Consider the following 20,940-nt stretch of genomic DNA (forward strand, 5'->3'; position numbering starts at 1 on the left):
AGCAGTACCCAGGAGACAAACACGTGAAAAAGCCCCAAACGCTTTAGGGAGAGCTTCTGAAACTAATAAGAATCGTTATGGTTGACAAAAATCCACCTATGCTGGAATTTCCATTGAGTGGACTAAGTAAAAACATCCTTAGAGACTAGGATCATCGTAAGGATTACAAAAATAAAAACATTTACAAACAGACACCAAGTTCCCCGTGATATGCATAATGAGACATTTTACAATTTAATGAGGAATAGCCCACCTTGATTTTGTTGGCAGCAACATAACTCAAAAAAGGCCCTGACATTAACCACATCAGCCCTCCCTGTGTTGTCAGTAAGCTATGAAACATTAAAGGACATCAGCTGAGCATTTGCGCACTGGTTGCAGTCTCCGTGCACGAAAATAAGAAAACTTGTGAGAGACTCACGACAAGAAACTGTGTTGGTGTGATGTGCTGGGAGTGAGACGGATGAAAGAGTTAGTTTAGGTAAGCTGATATGTAGCAGGATTTATCCAGACGATTAAAATTTGGCGTTTACGTGGAGATCCACGATAAATATTTGTTTGGACTTTTTTGGGTTACCGCTTTCTGATTCGTGTCCTGCTGCGCCCTCAGGCGGTGGGGGCGTGCACAACCGCAAATACTCCTGGGAAATGTTGGCGTTCAGTCACAGTGATTGTATTAATGTGACATAACTTCAGTTTGCGTGTGAATTCATTTAGAGGAAGTCTCTTTTACGGCACTGATGTTCATGTGTTTGCAGACACACGTCGGTTCGGTGAGCTACAGGCGACGAATGAAAAGATGTAAGAGCTGAACCACCACAATGGAGCAGCAACGGCTATAGAGTTAGTGTATCGATCCATTTATGGTCCAGTAATATTTGTTTTCATCGCTGTTGTCATATCGCGTTGTTATCCTTAATGATGTAACACGCGTTCATCACATCAAGCCCTCATTGTGCGCCTTTTTGCCTCTGAGACGCTCTGATCTGAAGCGGCAGACCTTTAAACTCAGACAGAAGGATGTTTGATCGTCCGAAGGAAATGCTCTTCGGATTCAGCTGAAAATAAACGTGCCCACATCGGTGACAGAGCTGGACTCGTCATGGAGACGCGGCTGTGTTCCAGATGTTGTTTTAGACTTGAGATCTGCGCGTAAAAGCTGTCCGTGAGTAACAAATCACTGCACGTGAATACTGTGGGATTAATCTCGTGTTAGGAGATCTAAATATATCCTTCTCATTTAAGTTGCGGCTGCTGCGCCACGTGCGTAAAATGCGCCCCGAGAATGTGGAAACGTCATGCTTTGATTTTCATTTGGCTGAAAATAAACAAGACCAGGGAACGCTGCTGCAAAGACACGCGCAGATACAGCCATCCACTTCACTAACTGTCCACAGACTGAGAACAGAGTCAGGGCAGAAGCTGTGTGGAAACTTTCTTCCTCACTTGATAGGAAAAGGCGTCATTGAATCATCATCACCGTTTACACTCACTGTGTTTATTCACCACTCTCCATTCATTTATTGGTTATTTTTAATTTATGGCTCTTTTCCACAGCATGTCTTTGTCCTGTCTTCCTCCCCTCATCCCAACCGGCCAAGGCAGATGGCTCAGCCAAACCTGCTGGCGGTTTCTTTCTGCTAAAAGGGAGTTTTTCCTTCCCACTGTCACCCAAGCGCTTGTTTACAGGGGGGGTCGTATTGTTGGGTTGTTCTCTGTATTACTGTAGGATCTTTACCTTACAACATAAAGCGCATTGAGGCAACTGTTTTTGTGGCTAATAAAGTGTCTGCTTATTTTTATTTGTTCTCTAAATCGCGTGAAAATCATTTGCTAATGTTGCCTATATCACTAGAGATTATTAGCGTTGACCTTCTGATCCACTAGTTTGCTGATATATCTTGAGTTGCCAGCCAAGGAGCTGATGAACTTTATTATTTTAGTTTGTTAAAAATTTTTTGTTCCTATTCTGATCGAATTGGGCGTCAGTGTTTGTTTAGCAGTTCCACATCCAGGAAGTCAAAATGATGTTACCTGTCTATGTCCAAATATTCAAACCGTATTTAGTTTGAATGTTGTTATAGATTGATAAGGATCAGTTTATGACTTTTATTCACTGTTATTTAACTTTTGGATGATGGCATAAAGTCTGAGGGAGGAGAACAGAGAGAGATGAAAGAGTGGAGATCTAGTCAAAATCACCAAAAATTATGAAAATTCCCACATTCATTTATGATGATTTTACATAATTAAGCTGTGTGCTGTACTGTAATCAGTCATGGACCCCCAACTTGATACTATAGTAATTTTTATGAGATGATATTTTTGTCTTTTTGTAGTTTCTAGTTGAGTAATGAGGAGGGGGGGAGAGAACAGATAATGAAGTTTGCTGGAAAAACAAAAGTTATTTTTCACAGATACTCATTATTATTATTTTCATGGATACTTTGCATCTTCTTCAGAAGCACACTTACAAAATGCCAGTGCAAATTCTATACAGAGTATATTGAATGGTGGCATTTTACAGGATTCGTACTCTGTCACTCTAAACGTGGCTGAACACGATGGTGCCACTACGTTCATGTGACGGAGTCTCCACTCGTGAAATTGGGGTACATGATGCTTTAAGCTGAGTCTGCATAATAAAGGGAGGGTTTGTATGAATTCAAAAACTTTAATATGAAACATAATATTACCAGTTAATATTTAATATTACCAGTTAGCTTGGCTTACAGGTCTGTGAGCAGCATTTCCATTGTCTGTACAGAATGATGCTACTTTAAGTGCTTGATGATTTGGTCGACTGCCTCTATGTGATTAGCAGTCTGAAATAATGTTTCTCATTTTGTCTTCTTTGCCACAAATAGTTCTTTAACTTCTTTAATGACTGAGCCTTTGCCTCTGGTTTGATAAGGAAAAGCTCCACCCTACAAGAGGTGGATTAGATTGAAATCTCTGATTATTTACTCTGATTATTCTTAAACACTATAATTGGTCATCCAACTAATTAGATTAACATTGTGATGTTTATCCAACTGAATTGAGGCTTACAAATGTGAAAATAGTTGATTACATTTGCAAACAGCATATTCCATTAATATTAATTACAAGGCACTGCATGCAGTCCCCCTAAAAGTTTGAACCTAGAATGGCATATAAGTACAAAGATATAAAAAAAATATGTTACATTTGACCTCTGACCCCTCCTTCAAGGTGAATAGATTGATCTAAAGTGATTATAATGTTATACAGAGCTATTAAAAGCTATTTTTCGTACTGGCATTGTTGTATTACCAACATATGTGAATATAGGACTGATACATGGGGATTTTAAATATCGCGTTACTTTGGACTTCTGGCGTCTTCTTCCATATAATATCAAACTTTCATTAAATGTGAAAGTTATAACTTTAAACATATTATTTAATGTTTCATTTAGTTCAGTTGTTAATAGCTTTAACATCTGACCAGCTCTGTCGGGTTCTTGGAAAGCTTTAACAACGGACATGGAGACACGAACCGCGGAAGCAGTGTTCAAAGTGGCAGAGAGGAGGAGCTGTTAGGGTGAGGATACCAGTTTGGCATATTTTTATTCTTCTTCTTTTTTGTTGTTGAGCCTTTAAAAATGCGACCATGCACAATATTTGTGACTTGAAATCTGTAAAGTTTGGGACTGAGAGTCACAACGAGAGTGAGGAAGTTTAAACACGGTTTTAGGTTTGGCTGGGGTCCAACATGCACAATTAGGTGGGTGTTACAGCCCTGCACAGTGAAAAGAAATATCTAAAAACATACATACAAGTCAAAAATGGCGAACCAGGAAACATGGAGCACTTTTTGGGTCTGGAAGAACTCCAGTGATTTTGACCGTGAGCCGTTGTTGTGCCAAAAACTGATTTCCAATGTTTCCGTGTGTTTTTTATGTGTTATATCGTTACGTATGTTGCTAAATAGACTTTGGTGAACAGGTATTACAAAGGGGTATATATAAAATTTAAAAATTACCTGTTTTTCAAGTATATCTTTGTGACTGTGTTATTGTACTTACGTTATAATCAATCAGCTCCCTTTTGTCCACTTTATATATTTACAGAACTATTTTTGCATTTGTTGCAATTTCAGCTGTCCTCTTGGCCAGGTTACTCTTAAAAGAGACATTTTTAAAGTCAACAATATTTTTTTTTAACTGCATAGCCTACTTAAAGGATACATAAAACTCACCGCCAAAAACTGATTGCGGCTTCTACCTTGTTACAGGAATGTTGTTTGTTGCTCAAGATGACGTGATATCATTCATGATACATTTGACATATGTTTCACATATTATACACCAACAAGTTATTTATAGCAGTTTAAATACAAGCAATCCGTTTTTGGCACAACACCATCATTTGATTTGGGCCCGAGGAAGACAGGAAGACTCATGTTCGTCTCTTTCTGTCAGACAATTTTTTTTTTTCACGTCTCTGAATTTAAGCGACTTTTGCTTGGCTCATACTACAAACTTTTCTTCTTTCTCCCCTCAACCACAGAGCTTGATCTGCGCTAATAACAAGTATCCATCAAACAAGACACACACACGCACAAACACGCGCGCGCGCGCGCGCACACACGCACAGATAAGGAGAGGTGAAGTCTTCGTGGCTAATTCCATCTGTTCCTTCATGTTTTGTTTTCTCAGTGCACACAAAACAAAACACAGACGAAGTTGAAATATGGGAAAAAGTTATCAGCTTGATTTTTCTTTTCTTGAATGGCTAAACTTTGTTCAGCGTGTTCGTTCCGCTGGACAAATATTACGAGTCCCGCTGTGCGTAAATGGTTCGCTCCACCCGCAGTTTTATAAGCTCCTGAAAATCTCTTTACGCGTCACGGTGTTATCTCTGAGTCACAGCAAAGATGAGCTACGGAGACCGCTACACGTCGTCCTCCTATCGGAAGATTTTCGGGGATTCTCCGAGATTCCCCGTCTCTTCCTCTCGCATGAGCGGTGGGTCTCCGCGGGGCTCCCCGAGCCTTCGATCCATGGCAGCGTCGCGCAACAGCGCGTCCTCTGTGACCCTGTACAGACAGGGAGGACGGACCTCCACCTCTTTCTCTACGGTGCCTACCGCCTCCCTGGACTTGTCCCAGACCTCCGTGGTCAGCAATGAGTTCAAAGTGATCAGAACCAACGAGAAGGAGCAGCTGCAGGTAGGTGTGATCACAGCCCGAGAAACGAAGAGGAGTTGCAGGAAAGAATGCGCAGCAGTGTAAAGGGGCCACCCCTGACGACGAGCTCACCGTGGACCGTTACACCTTACTGTTTACTTACCTGCGTAGTTCAGACAAGGTTGCAAGACTTAATGACAAAGAAGCAGATACTTCCCTCCGAGTTAGATGAAGACCAAAATAGAGCCCAAAGGAAAGTGACAGATTAATTCTGAAAGGCAGCAGACACATTCTGGACATGGATACAACAACTGCTAACACGAGAGCCAACTTTGTTGGCCAGTAAATAAATAAATAAATAAATAGATAAATGCGCCTGTTTCTAAAGGACTCTGGGTCAGCTTCTGTTGTTTAAATGTGTTATTAACAAAATAGATGTGACAGTCAACAAAAAAAGCTTCTGACATTTTTTACAGTGCATGTTTAAGGTATAATTATTCATTTATTATCAAAAAAAATATTTAACATTATTGAGTGGGCTACATACTGAAGTTAGAGGACAGAAACAAAGTAACAAAGTGGACTGATTCTTATATAGCGCTTCTACTCTCCCAGAGCACTAAGCGCTTTATACAACATGCCACATTCACACAAGCACTTTCTTCTATTCTTTTAAGTGATTTCTAACTAACATTCACACTCCGAACTATGCATTGGAGAGTAACTTGGGTTAGTATCTTGCCCAAGGATATTTGGCATGCAGACGGGGGGAGCCAGGAATCGAACCACCGATCAGCAGATGACCTGCTCTACTTCTTAAAATTAAGCTACAGCCACAGGCAGCTTCCGGTTTGCTGCCTGTCATGTATTGAATATGCCAAATATTTTTTGGTAGTAAAAAAAGTGTTTATTCTGTTGCACAGGGTCTCAATGACCGCTTTGCCATGTTCATCGATAAAGTCAGACACCTGGAGCAGCAGAATAAAGTGCTGGAGACGGAGCTGGTGACCCTGCGGCAGAAGCAGAGCGAGCGGCCCCGCGTCGCTCATCTCTACCAGCAGGAGATGAGGGACCTGCGCTCGCAGCTGGAGGAGCTGAACAGGGAAAAGAACCGAGTGCTGATCGAGAGGAACAACATGGAGGACGAGCTGCAGGTGAGAGAAAAGGGCAGGTTTGAAGAGGCAAAAGGAAGAAGTTTCTCCTCTGTTCGAATTTGAGTTAAAACAAACAAAAACATAGACTGTACTTAAAAATGGACACAAACATTTAAATGGATGGTATTAAAGAGATCATCTCCAGTACAGTTGTTACAAAGGGGGGAAATAAGAGGAACTGCAGTTTTTAGCTTGATTCTTTCAGGCATGAAGGGGGCAGCTTGTTTCAGAGCTAGAATCCACATTAGAATCAAACTTCTAGCACTTTCTCACTTCTTAACCCTGCTGTTTTGTCTCATTTTAGAAGCTAAGTGCAAAGTATGATGAGGAGGTGAGAGCGAGGGAAGAAGCTGAACAGACCCTGAGGTCCTTCAGAAAAGACGTGGACGATGCCGCCGCTGTCCGCCTGGACCTGGAGCGCAGGGTGGAGTCCCTGATGGACGAAATCGCCTTCCTCAAGAAAGTCCACGAGGAAGAAATTGAGGAGCTGAGCAGCATGATGGAGGCGCAGCAGGTCTCTGTGGAGGTTGAGCTCGCCAAACCAGACCTCACCTCAGCGCTGAAGGAGATCCGCAACCAGTACGAGTCCATTGCCTCCAAGAACTTGCAGTCGGCTGAGGAGTGGTACAAGAGCAAGTTTGCGAGCCTCAGCGAGCAGGCCACGAGGAGCAACGAGGCCATGAGGGCCAGCAGGGAGGAGATCAGTGAGTTCAGGAGGCAGCTCCAGTCCAAGACCATTGAGATAGAGACCCTAAGGGGTGCCAACGAGTCTCTGGAGAGGCAGATCTCAGAGATGGAGGATACACACAATGCTGAAGTCACAGCAATGCAGGCAAGCAAACAGTACCTTTAAAGCAGTCTTTTGTACATTATGTTATGATTCATGCATAAACCTACAGTTAAAGCAGAACTAGAACCACAAATTCCATGCAGTTTTTGTGAGACATAAACAGCAACAATAAGAGGCAGAAATACTGTGCTCGTTGGATGAAGGATTATTCGATCAAATCTGAGTAAGAACTGAAACTGTAAAAAGCCAAAGTTGAGACAACTTCTTTTAAAATCGTTTGGGAGAAATCCTGGAAGGAGGTCATAATTATCTGTAAACCTGTAGAATAATAGGATTGAAAGTCTGCAGATATCAAGGTCAAGTTAATCATCAATTATGTCACAGCTTGAGTAAAGCTTTTGGCTAACAGCACACACCCCGGTGTCCCCATGGTGTTAAGGATTTAGTAGAAGGAATCCAGCATACAGATAATCCTACAGAATAATTGTGATCAAAGACTCTCTGAAAGCTATTTTTTAAATACTCTCAGGGTTTACCGTGACATTCATTCAATAATTAGATCAGATTGATGGTGTGCCTGTTAATTAGAACCCATTTCTTATTTTTTATGTATCTCAACTAAAACCCAATCTGAACAACTCAACTGTAAACATAATGGAAAAAATTTACAGCTACACTCAAAGTTTTAGCTAAAGATAGGCTTAGCCTTGGTTGTTTAAACCCATAACTTCCTTACACTTCATGTAACTATTGCAAATTAACAGCCCTCAGCATCTTAGTGGTGTTCGCTTTATTAAATATTTTCAGGCATACCTGAACATGACATGCACATCTGATTATCTCTTTCTCCAACTGAAATTTGGGGGCTTGGGTTTTATTTTTGTGTCTGCCACTACCAAACCCACCACTGACCACTGGAAATTGACCACTCATCTTTATTTGAGAAGATGCAATATTCACTACAATATAGTTCAATGAAGACGAAAACTACCACTTTCATGTTTGTACCATTAAAAACGATGCTATGGCGGTGAGATTGTTAGCTTAGTTTAGCATAAATTAGATCATAAAGAAACAGGGGGACTCTGAGAGCCTCCTTATGAATCAGAAAAAAAGGCATATTATTCAGTGAGCTTTAGAGATGCTAATAAAAGCATTTATTACATTTGGAAAGGTCCATGCTAGTTGTTTTTTTTTTTGTTTTTTTTTTCATGTGTTAGGCTATGCAAGCTAGTTGCTAGCTTTAGCTTCAGAATTAGCAAAATTTTTTCCTCTAACAACAAAAAATTTAAAAACAAATTCACAAAAAAATGTATTGAGGCTAAAATAGGGGGACACTTGACTATCTGTAAAAAGTTCTGGCTCTGTTTTTTGGGGAAATGGATATTTAAAACATGTGTAAGCTGTGGCACAGAGTTGACCTTTGGTGTGTGGTCGGCAGTCTAATCAGCCTCTGTGGCTGTAGCAGTTCTAGTGAATTAAGTCTGAATGTCTATTAGCTTAACATCTGACCTGCTCAGTCGGATACCGGAAGGCCATCTGGCTTTCACTGGCTTTTTACGGGCAGTAAAGCTTAGTCCAAAGGTTGTTGAGACAAAAAGGAAATCCCTTAATAAACTTTAGAGGCGTCTTTATTACAGGAAACTACAGGAAAAAGAAATATCACTGAAAATGACTCAGAAAACAGAAAAAGTACGGCTACTGATTAAAAAAACAACAACTCTATTTTGGTGTCATTCATTTGACAGTGATGATATTCTACATCTATTGTCTCATTTCCATTGTAACAGGACACTATTAGCCAATTGGATACTGAGTTGAGGAACCTGAAGAGCGAGATGGCTCATCATCTGAGAGAGTATCAAGACCTGCTCAACGTCAAGATGGCCCTGGACATCGAGATCGCTGCTTATAGGTGCTAAGTGGATTCAAGAAAATGCAACCCTATCTTTTAGCTTAAAGAGCAAATAACATATGTATTGATTAAAGGTATTGCTTTAGTTCAAAGACCACGCAGAATAGCACTGTCTGATGAGGTTTTCCCAAAATAAAGTTCAAATAAACCCTCTTCAAGTTACATGTACTCCCTCAGTCTCATTGAAACTATAACTACAAATACATAAATATCGTTCCTAACAATTAATTGGCACGTCCATACAGTAGGGAGGCTTTAATTTACCCTCATACCAGTTGCAGAAAAGTAAATGTCAGTGTGTTAACCTTTTATTGAAGTTCCTCTGAAAATCAAACTGGCTATCTCTTGATGTACTCTATTTGTGTGCAGCTTGACATTTGTTTCCTATGATCCTATAAGGAAACTGCTGGAAGGGGAGGAGACCCACTTTAACTCAGGGATGTCCTTCAACTACACCTACCAACCTCGAGCCTCAACCAGCTCCTCCAGGAGGGAGAAAGAAGGAGGCGCGAAGGAAAGCTTCAAAGACGTCAGCGAGGATAAAGACGAGGCGGACATCAACTCCAACAACTGAAGATATACGGGGAAATCTGACATCATAGTTGTTAAGTCTGAAACAGATGTTTTGGAAGTAGTCTCTAAAGTCAGTGTTTTGAGTCATAGTCAGCATCTTGTATTTGACATTTTTGTTGTAGTTTTAAATATCTCCATTAACAACCGAAGAGAGCTAACATGACACTCCAAACATTAACCTTAGTACTAAATGTTAATGGGGAATCTTTCATTTTGCTGCTGCAGTTTCATGCACTCAAACCTGTATGAAATGAGAGGAAACAGACATTGCTTAGACTTGAAGGCATGGCGTTTATTTACCCACAAATTAAGGTTGTCAGTTCCACTTGGATATCACTAAAATGATAAGCAAATAAAATTACATGACTGGAACTGTGGTTTCTTATGATGACTCGAGGTGGCAGACAGATGTTATACTTTAATGAATGGAACAATAAATCTAGCTTCTCCAACTTCTTTCGTGAGTTTCTAACAATTATCAACAAGCTCCTAATCATGTGTTAAGCAAATAACTGTCGCCACATGCTTTCTATAAACTAATGCAGGGGTGGTGATCATAAGGCTTGGCTTTGCTTGGAAAAGACTCCAATCTGGCTCACTGCATGGCTTTGGAAAAATAGTTAATAGAAAATCAAATGATGGAAAGTTCATGTTTTTTTCACTACCTACCATAGAAAAAATATTTGTGAATGATTTTACAAGGTAATCTGGGCAACCAGAACCTTTTCTACAATTGTACACATTTATTTCTTACAATGAAAGCCCAAAAAGTCGTGCTGGCATATTTCTTTCATTTACTATTGCTGCTTTGTTTGTTTTTTTAAACATGTAGAAACACAGATGCATGGTTAAAATTGTCCCTTTTCTTATATTAACCTCCTAGGACCTGGCGTCCACATATGTTGACATCACATTTTGGGTTATTTAGACCAAAATACTCAATTTTGCTCTACAAGGGCCTGATATCCACTTACAAGGACATTATACTGCTACTGTTCTAGCAAAATTTTAAACTAATATCCTCATATGTGGCTCTTATTTTTGCTAGAAACAAAAATTAGGCAAAAAAAAAAAAAAATCTGCTAATTCTTTGTTTTTACAATGATCAGGACCCAATCAGCCCAAATATCAAAGAGAAATTAAAAATGCATGCTGTGGAAGAGTTCGGGTCTTAGGAGGTTAAAACATTTCAGAGACTAAATGAGCAGTTAAACCTCTTTACACTGACAAAGAGGAGAGTTTGACTTTGAGACGACAGTTGTGATTTGCCACTTTATATATGACTGACTTGAACTGGAACGGTCCACTTTAAATGCAAAATGAGTTTGACGTCCCTGATCTACAGGCTTTTATTGCACAGTATGTAGTGGCAGCATGTGCGTCACTGGTGGAACATTGACACTAGTGTCATTTCCCCCATAGGAACCATGTAGGTTAGGTGTACTGTTTATGGACAAGTGGATCCATAGTGTAACGCTTTACACGTTTGCCTAACGACAAGCAATTTCACAGATTTGAGCCCAGAAGGAGACAAATGCTTTTGGATTTTTCATAGGAAACTACTTAATACGCTAAATTATAAAATCTGAACAATTTAAAATGCTTTAGTCCATCCATTCATTTCTTTCTAAATCTCTAAAAACAGAGACCAAGGATGAATCAGGAAATATTTCTCAGTTGTGCTTTTATTAATTCAACCTGACAAAAGCAAGTACAAACATTTTTTTTACCAAACCATATCAAAGACTTTATACAAACTCCCTTTAAATAACTGTTTTTGTACTCAAAGTATTTTTGAGCTGATCAGTTTTTTCTATTAACAGCAGAAGGAAGTCAACAGCTCTTAAAAAACTATCAAGCTCTAAGAAGCAAGCGTTAACATACATAAATCTTTGGTAGTGGCAGTCCTTTTCTTGCAGCCCTTTAAATCACAGCTTTGTAGTCAACATAAATCATTAAAGACAATCCCTGGGTTGCAAAAAGTTGGGTAAACTAGACAGATGCTGCCTATATTGCTATAGCAGCTTTAAGAGTTTCAGATCCAGTCACAGTGGTTCAGTCCAGTTTCCGCTACAGAAACAGTAGCAAACAGTTTTAAACAAGTCTTCAAACAACAGCCTAGCAGGAACAGAAATGTGTCATCTTCATTTATCAGGTCAAATTCATGTTATACACGTGGGTACCAAGTAGTTCAGATGGATGTCATCTGTGTCCAGCAGATTTGTGGTAACTATGAACTAAAGATAATCATCTTGTTTGTTAAAAATTCAATCAAAACAGTTCATTTTCCAGTCTGCTCAAATGAAGAAGTAATACATTAAAGTTTGCCAGGAGCCAAATGTGGCTATGGTCAGGTTTGAATTTTATATGTTTTGTAATCAGCTAGCAACAATTCATTAGAGTCTAAAATCCAAGACCTTTATGAAGACACGAGTCTTATAAAGAGAAACAAAGACCAAAATGTCAGTTCAGCAGTTCAGATCATGGCTAAATCCACGCCTCATATTTAAGACTGGGAGGGCAGCACCAAGCCAAAGTGTAGCACCAACAAACCGTCCTGGAGGAAAGACAAACAAAAGCAAAGTGATTACTCACAGGATGATAACCCCCAGCCTTCTGTAAAACTTCCAATGTTATTACAGGTTAGTCCTACTACGTGCTTTTCTGGTTCTAACCTGTAGTGCATCTTCGCCCACAAAGTTCTGTACTTCTTTGAGTGACTGGTAGTGATCTAGGAGGTGATCTCCACAAACCACATCTACCTGCCGGACACACACAGACAGCATTACAGACCATCACAGTGATTCCAAGCGAGAACATACCCCAAGCTGAGGTACAAAATTCTGGATTCGCAGTTTGTAACAGATCCTGACAAAGAAAAAGACCTTCAGGAGGAGTGTGGCCATATTTATCAGGAGGAAAGGCGGAGTCTTTAATTTCAAGGAATCTGTACCAACTGTTAAACACGATGGCGAAAACAGCTTCAGTGGTTTAGATCTTAAAAAAAAAAAAAGTTCAGGAAGCCTTGAGAAGGCTGAAGTTGGGACCTCAAACCTACTCACAATACAAAGCCTGTATATAAGTCCCAGCTGTGCTAGCAAAGCAAGAATTTTAATACAAATCCACAAATCCTGCGCAGAAGACAGGTCAAACATCCTACCAGTTATCTTACCACAAGTATAATTTGGACACTTCTCAGTAAACGCAAAATAAAGAAAACTTTGCATCAAATTCATGAGTTTTCCCCCCTCAAAGACATAAACATACTTCAAAGAAATGATTCTAATAGCGACATCGCCTTGACATTACTCAGTGTGTAAACTTTGGAAGCAGGACGTAGACACCTGGCAGTTATAAATTAAAGCGCAACAAGATGTAAAAGCTAAGGTTGAACCTCAGATTGTTGGAACATCTCCTTCATTAAAAAGCGACCTGTAGGTTTGCCCAGACAGGAAACCTTAGTGTCACACTGAGACCAGGAAATCAGTGTAAGCTGCTAATCCTCTCCCCTGTGTTACGAAATACAAAACGCACAAATACCTTAAAACTCTGATCACACTTAATGTTTCTCTTCTGGAAATGAGGACAATTCTGATATTAAGTTTATATATTTGCAGCACAAGCCATCTCCTACTGCAGGTTCACTACTCTGAGACAGAAATATGGTATCACTGTTCTAATAACTAGACTCTAATCAGATTACAGTTGTATTTAAGGACTCTCTGCTGTCCTTTAGAAGCCGGCAGCCTGCTGAGTTTTGACCTGAGCTGCTGAGTCGTCAATGTTCAGCTTGTATTCCCTGACGTGTACACGTGCACTCCTCATTCCTCTTATATTTTGATGTCTGGATAACTTTTCCACTTGTCTCCCATCAAGATGAACTGTTGGGAAGTTCTCATCAGCCAGTGAAACTGAAGAAGCCTCATAGAAGAAATGGGAAACATCCTCCAGACAATCCTGATAAACACTCAATAATTCTCATCATACGGCTTTTAGCAGAGCTCAGACAGACAATGTGTGATGGTAGTTACCGGGTTACAACAAGGACCCTACAGCGCCACCAGACACTCCTCCTCTCTCTCTTGCTTGGGCATTGTTTACCTGTGCTCAGTTTTCAATGTTCTCCAATGAGTTTCTGTATTTTAAACTACTCGACTGGTCTTCTCTCTTGTTTAATCCACAAAGTATGAGTATAACATTATACATGTTATACTCATGTATAACAAACAAATGTATAACAAATGAGTCACCCTCGACATCCCTACTTACTATCAAGATATGCAGAAATGCATCTCTTGCCCCACTGCAGCTAATAAAGGGTCCGGTGAGTTTATGTCAACCAAATATCACTAAAATAAACTGCAGGAACAAATCAGAGCGTTAAAAAGCCTTAATGCTGTAACATTCCTGGACTGCAGGTTTCCATGCAAAACAAACCGATTCAATGTGCATCATCCTCCACAGGTGTATGCTGTCCTGAAGTGTGCAAAATGATTGAGAATACATTTCTTTATTGGATCATGCATTTCCTGTCTGCACGCCCTTTGACAGCCCTGTGGGCTCATAGATTGTTCCTACTTTAGAATAATATCCACACACTTGTTGTTCTCTTTAGTGTAGCGCTAAATGCTATTACTGTCCTGCTTCCAAGTCTGTAAGTGTGCAGTCTTGCACCGAGCTGTAAGCCTGGCAGATTCACCTGGCAAGATGGGCTCAGCTCCATCTTCCTCCTGATGAAGAGCTCCACGTGGCGAACGGTGGCCTCACCTGACACGCGGACGTACCGCCTCTCCAACGGCTAAACGGAAAAAACAGAAACTGTATAAGACACATTTATAAAACCAAGACAACATTTTCACCCTCTCAAACTCTGACACCGATTTCTTGTTGTTAAACGTTACACTGAAACTGTAAGTGAGGTACTTTTTGCTCACTGTTTCTTGTAGCCATGTCATTGCCCCCTCCCACCCACATAAAACCCCAAACTAATGTTACAGTAAGCAGGCTTGAAGTTAGTGAGGAACGCGCTGCAGCTGCCAGCATTGAGTCCTAAAACACGGGAAAAGATTGAACCATTAAAACTTTGCAGCCTATAGATATATGAGAACCACAAAGGAAAACATGAGACACAACTAGCCTTTAACAGGTCCTGAAATCAACGGCACATAAGTGTCATAATCATCTAAAAGGGTTCATATTAAAGACTTTACCTTGTAGTTGCAGATGCCCTCTTCAGCCCTGAAAACAAAGAAGAGATTCAAGAGATGTTCAAGTTTTTGGCTGTAAAGAAGCTGTCAGTTTGAGACAGTGGAACCACCTGCTGGTATTTCTATGTAACTGCACAATAAACCTGAAAAACCCATGTTTAACTTCATTCATCTCAATCGTTTTTCAAATCAGATCTTTAATGTAGGTCAGATTTGAGTATCTGGATGTCAAGTATCTATAAAACAAAAACATTAAAATCGCGTTCTGCTTGACCTGGCTGCAACTGACGCCGACACCAGATTTAAGCAGCAGCGCTCAAGCACTGCCCAAATATGACTGAAGCACAGTTCAAACCACCTCCAATTGGTTTGGATTTTTCTAAAAATAGTATTTCATTTATTTTTTGTTTTTTCCCACCAGTACAGCCTTTTTCAATTCAATCAGGGAGCAATCTATAAATCTGCCCCCCAAAAAGGATTTGGACAGAGTGTCTAAAGAAAGCCTTGAGATGTGGAGCCAAAAACTAAAGGCACCCATCCTTTTACGAGTCTCTCATAAAAGCATAAAAAGATTGTCCACCATCCTGCTGACAGCAGTAACTGCTCTAATCAGGAACCACAAAGCAGTGACTGAACTCTCAAAACAAGAGCTAGAAAGACTGACCACAAGTAAATTGATTGGGAACAGTGTTATTCTCACTAATGATTAACAAATAATAAAATAAAAACAAACAACCATACAGTACAAATGTTTACCCAACAAATTCCAGGAGCAGAGACACATCCAGCTCTGGAGGAACGGTGAACACAGACTGAGGAACGTTGTCCTTCTTCTGCCTCTTTATAACAGCAGGACATGGAGGGGAGACGATCACTGCAAGAGAGGAAGGAGAACCCTCAGCACTGCTGTGCTCCATCTTTACACTTACAGTTCTTGATCTGTAAATCTAAAAAGCATTTTTACTCGTTTCTAGTCTGACATTACTACGTTTAAGGAGTAACACAGGCTGCACAATTACAGCACAGCTCTAAAAATGTCAACCCTTAGCACTCCGTCTATCTTAAAGTAGCCCTTTAACGAATTCAAATCAGGATATGAGAGCTGACAGAGCAAACATCCACAGCAACAGAAATTACAGCGATACATCAAATTTGGATTTTGCATTTCAATCATAAGGCATCAGCAGCAGCAGAGAAAAATGCTTGAAAATGAGCGGGAGGGGGGAGCGCTGAGGCTTCGGGCTTCTCTTGGAAATGTGTCTGTGTTTAACATGACAACCCAGTGCTGTCAAATTATAAGAGAGAAAAGAAGAAGAGCACAGCAGCTCCTCGTTAAACACTAAACTGTCAAAGGTCATGTGGTCAGTTATTACTTTAGCTGGTACTTACATACTGTATATTACAATGTATTGGCCTTACTACACTTCAACAGCTGAAACATGTTACCTGGTTTTGGTACATCCAGTCCTCTCTCTTTGTAAAAGCTGCACATTTGTTCTCTTTCAACTGCATTTTTGGGGGGAGAAAGAGAGAGATCACATTAAAATGTGGACTGGAAAATGCAGCACATCAGTTATGCTTCATATGCCTACATACTCACGCTCTTCCAAGAAGGGAACCATTTTATAAACTATATCCTGAAGTTGTCTGTCAGGCCTGCAGGGAAACGAGACAAACCTGTGAATCTCATATCTCAATGCATACTCGTATTAAACATGGCTAAAGTTTCCATTGGGGAGGTCAATGCGTGTTCAAGTAGTCCCTGGAAAAAGGCGAGCATCCCTTACAGCATTTTTTCACTAGTACCTACTCAGCTTGAATCGGTTTTAGGGTTTTTCATTAGGTGGTAGCACCTGGTATCAGGTAGAGCAGGGCGAGATGACCAAAAATATTTATCGCGATATACATTTGAAAATTTGCGATAACGATATAACTGATGATATAATTGACACTAGACAAAATACTTTACAACTCCACAACTTTATTAGTGCAAAAAAACAAAACTAAAAACAAAACAAAAAAACAGCTGTTTTTTTATGTGCATTAAAGTTATATAAAATTTTAACAGTGCAAATTTCTTGCAGACAGTTTAACCAAAAGGCATTTCCAGTGGAAACTGGCCGACATATCCTCAGCATAACCATGTATAATATCCACAAAACTTAAAAGAGGTTATACACACACACAATACGGTAACACTATGTTGAAGCACAGTACGTATCACTCTGCGAGGCTCCGCCTACGATAGCCGTAATGCTCCGACAATCCATCAAGCGGTGCGGCTTCATAGCTTAGCAAAGTCGTATTAAAACATTTGACAGATTTTCGAGCGCCGTGTACATAAAATCGTTTCGAGGTCAGTAAACACAACCAGAGTTCAAACATAAGGCACACGGGATTATAAGGGGCACTGTCGATTTTCAGAAAAATCAAAGGATTGATTTTAAGTGTGCCGTATTTTCCAAAAAAAAAAAAAAACACAGTAATAACGACGGCCCGCTAGCATGCTCTACCAAAAATAGTGCTTTGTTGTGTATCTGACGGACGAAAGCTAAACCAGTTCCCCACTGAAGTTGCAGCATTTTTACAAACCAGTTCTGGTTCATCCGTTTCATTCAACGATCCGCTTTCGCCCTCATTCTCCGTCGCCGCCGCCATGCTTTTTCCACCATGTGCGTATGAAAACAAAGGCACTGCGCATGCACGTTTTACCCATATTCTATCGCGATATTTCATTTTTTTTATCGTTGCCCAACATTATACCGGTATTACCGCCAACGGTATGATATGGCCCAGCCCTAGTATCAGGTACCTTTTTAGTACCTACTCAGCCAGGGTTCCACGTGATTTGAATGTTCTGAAATGTGACATCAAAAGACTGACTGGGTAGCCAGTGGCATCATTCAAGTCATGAGAGCGACTCCATTTTTGGAGACATTTTTGAAACCCGGCTACACAAAAGCCAACACTGTGCTCCCAGAGTCTGATAAAAGTCATAGACAGAGCAGCAGGTATTCCATCACCTCGATGTCCTCCATTGTTGTGTTGTGTTTGTGTTATGTACAAATGACGTAATGGGACTTTTAGCCGCGTTGCTATAACAACCCCATGCACATTTAGGAGGTACTCAATTTTAATGGAAAACAACCAAAACTGAGTCAAGTTGACACTAATGGAAAAGAGTCATTAGTTACACGTCTCTAGGCTCAGGCTGCTGGGGTCACTGTGATAGACTAAAGCACTCATTTCTTCTCCACTCCCCTGATTTCAGTCCTGTCCCAAAGTCTTGAGCCACCCTTATTTCATCATATTCTGCTATGAAAATATGAAATCGTTCCATTTTTTTTAAAAAAATGTGCACATAATGGTTATTCAGCATATAAAGCACTTTACAGATGGAACTGCATGGCAGATCAGCCTCATACGATACAAGACAAATCAACATGATTGGCTGAAACGCAGCACCAAACCATGACAGGCTGTAAGAACTCACTGCTGTACCTCTCTCCTCACCTGCTCTGTACTCTGTACAACCATCTGAACCAAAACTGTCTACTGATAGTACTGATCTGGCATAAAAATCTGCCAAATCACAACACGAAGAGCTACTCGCTGTGCTGACCCCTTTTGAAAAAAGCACCTGAAAGTTGCTTAGATGATTCCTATATGACCAAAATAGTCAGACTCACCTGATGTTGTAAAGAGGTTGTGTCTGATGGACAGCAATGCTGCATGTGGGACACTTGTTGCTGTAGAAGAAGTGCTTCACAATGCAGCTTTTGCAAACTTGGGGAGGAAAGAAAAAGCACAAAAAATACTTTTCAGACATCAAATACCCATTTCTCACATGCCCACAAACATTTTTAAGTATCATTTAAATAAATCATTTACAATGCAAACTATGCAAACAGACACTGCTTCATATACATATTTCATGTATTTGTGGCAGTTACAAGAGTTTTGCACAGCACTGCATAAATGCTGATACCACCATTATTCCCACCACATTAAATCATTAAACGCAGCAGATAAAGATGTAACTCACATGTGTGCAGACACTCTGTGATGGTGGTGGCATCTATGAGGAACCCACAGCAAAGGGCACAGCGGATGTATGGATAGAACTGATTAAGGGGGAGCGTGGGCTGTGGAAATATAAACAAACCAACGTAAATGATTACATGATTTAAAAAATAAAAATCACTATAACCTTATAATTACTTTGCGTCAGCTACTATTTATATTAACGTGTACATTCCGTGTAGTGCATTGTTCTGCTAAGTTCAGTGGGCAGGACAGCTCTTGAACAGTAGATATAACTGTCAGAACAGCATGAAAAGCCGCCTCCATTATGAATAAACAGCAGGGGGGAAAAAACACAGGTGAGGGAAAACACCTGTAAACGCACCTCGTCCTCGGAGTCGCTGTCTGATGCGTTCGCTGACCCTTCATGACTCCTGCGACCTAACGGAGGCGATGACATTCCCGCTTCAAAACCCTTCACTCGTCTCTTTTAGTTACGGCCAAAATGGAAACTTAAACAGCTTCCTCTGGCTAAATTTCAACTTTGCACTAACGAGCGACGTTTTCTTTAAGTCTGGCTAAACTTGTTTTTAAGTTAGCCACGCTCGGCTAGGCGGCTAACGTTAGCTGGCTTATTACATGCAACACCAGAAAAAAAAACGCACGTGAAAGCGGCAACCGTCTAGCAGCTAACGTTACTGAAAATGACTAAGTAAAAACATCCTTCAGACGTACTAATGCCTAAAAGTTACATTTAACATAAAACGATATCACGTCCTAACTTAATGCACTTTGTTGCTTTCTTCATGCTCATATAAACAACTCAATTTCCCTCGCTCGTGTTCGGCGAATGGCGACTATATTACAACTTCCGGTCTGGGTACTTCAAAATAAATGTCATCTGACCCTAGACTTGAGCATAAATTATACATAAAACCTACTCTTTTCTTTATCACTAATATATAATTAATATACTGTATTGAATATATAGTGGCTCCCAAGTGTTCTTTAAAGAAACTTTCAACAAACAATTGTATGCCTGTCTTTATGTGTTTAAGTAGCTGCTGTTGTTAGAAAGCAACTGAACCTTCACAGACTCTGACTCGGCAGGCAGGTTGACATGTGCCGTGAATGACTCTGAAAGTGTTGTACCGAAGGGTTGACTGCGCTGTATGAGATACTTATGGCTCATGGAAATAGACACTTTGTAATGAATCAGTGAAATTCCTGTTAATCCTCCTGCACAGAAATTGGCTGTAATTCAATAGGCGAACAGCAGAGGGTGCTTCTGAGACAGTCTTCAATGAATAGCTAGTAAAGGAGCTGAACGGCTAAACTAATTACTAGAGCTCCATCCACACGAAATAAAGTCCAGGCAATGTAGTGACCAGAGATCATAGATAGAAAGTTAACTATAGGCTTACCTGAAACGTGGCAACAGCCTATTGATTTTGTTTCACTTAATGGCTCTACTCCATCTGAGTTTGTTTACATCTGTCAACCTCGCAACTCCGGGCCGCCTCGCGATAATTCACCACAAGCACTGGAAAGTTCTCCCTGTCACCCTTCCAGTCATTTGATAACGTCGCTACTTGGATCTACTCCCACTATTATATGTACTGTGTACCGGCCACCTAAGCCAAATAAGGATTTTTTTTAAATGACTTTGCTGCTCTTCTCACTCATTTCTCGGTAGTTTCCCCAAATTTGATAATTGTTGGTGACTTCAATATCCATATGGAATATGATAAAATACCTCTTTCCAGAGATTTTACTTCTTGTCTGGAAAGTTTTGGGCTTCTACAATACATGAAATTTCCTACTAATTCTAAAGGTCATATCTTGGATTTGGTCTGCTACTCTGGCGTTACCTCCACTCGCTGTAAAGCCCATTTGTTTCCCCAATCTGATCATAAGTTTATTTCTTTTACTGTAAATACAACAGCCTCAAAAACCTGTACTCCCCGTGACATCACATTTAGGAAAATTAATAATATTAACCCTGCTGATCTTTCATCTGCCATTTATGATTTTCCATTTGTTCACAGCACCTCATCCCCAGATGAACTTGTATACTATCACTATAATGTCAACCTCCACAACCTTCTTAACATATTTGCTCCACTT

General features: G+C 40.2%; 2 protein-coding genes across 2 annotated transcripts; one reads left to right on the forward strand and one right to left on the reverse strand.

Moving 5' to 3' along the window:
* Positions 1-812: 812 nt before the first annotated feature.
* Positions 813-10,513, forward strand: LOC120741684 (alpha-internexin-like). Its single transcript, XM_040044692.1, has 5 exons — positions 813-5,193; positions 6,075-6,305; positions 6,610-7,137; positions 8,886-9,010; positions 9,410-10,513. Exons 1-5 carry the CDS (start codon positions 4,900-4,902, stop codon positions 9,582-9,584), a joined length of 1,353 nt encoding a protein of 450 aa, XP_039900626.1. The 5' UTR covers positions 813-4,899; the 3' UTR covers positions 9,585-10,513.
* A 737-nt stretch (positions 10,514-11,250) lies between these two features.
* pcgf6 (polycomb group ring finger 6) lies at positions 11,251-19,681 on the reverse strand. The gene is made up of 10 exons (XM_040044713.1): positions 19,199-19,681; positions 18,836-18,935; positions 18,480-18,576; positions 16,391-16,446; positions 16,237-16,296; positions 15,547-15,664; positions 14,794-14,821; positions 14,283-14,381; positions 12,259-12,345; positions 11,251-12,140 (listed from the first exon to the last, which is right to left on the reverse strand). Exons 1-10 carry the CDS (start codon positions 19,271-19,273, stop codon positions 12,090-12,092), a joined length of 771 nt encoding a protein of 256 aa, XP_039900647.1. The 5' UTR covers positions 19,274-19,681; the 3' UTR covers positions 11,251-12,089.
* Between the last annotated feature and the right edge of the window lie 1,259 nt (positions 19,682-20,940).

This window comes from Simochromis diagramma, unplaced genomic scaffold (genome assembly GCF_900408965.1).
Source record: "Simochromis diagramma unplaced genomic scaffold, fSimDia1.1 OVJJ01000486.1, whole genome shotgun sequence".
Lineage (NCBI taxonomy): Eukaryota > Metazoa > Chordata > Actinopteri > Cichliformes > Cichlidae > Simochromis > Simochromis diagramma.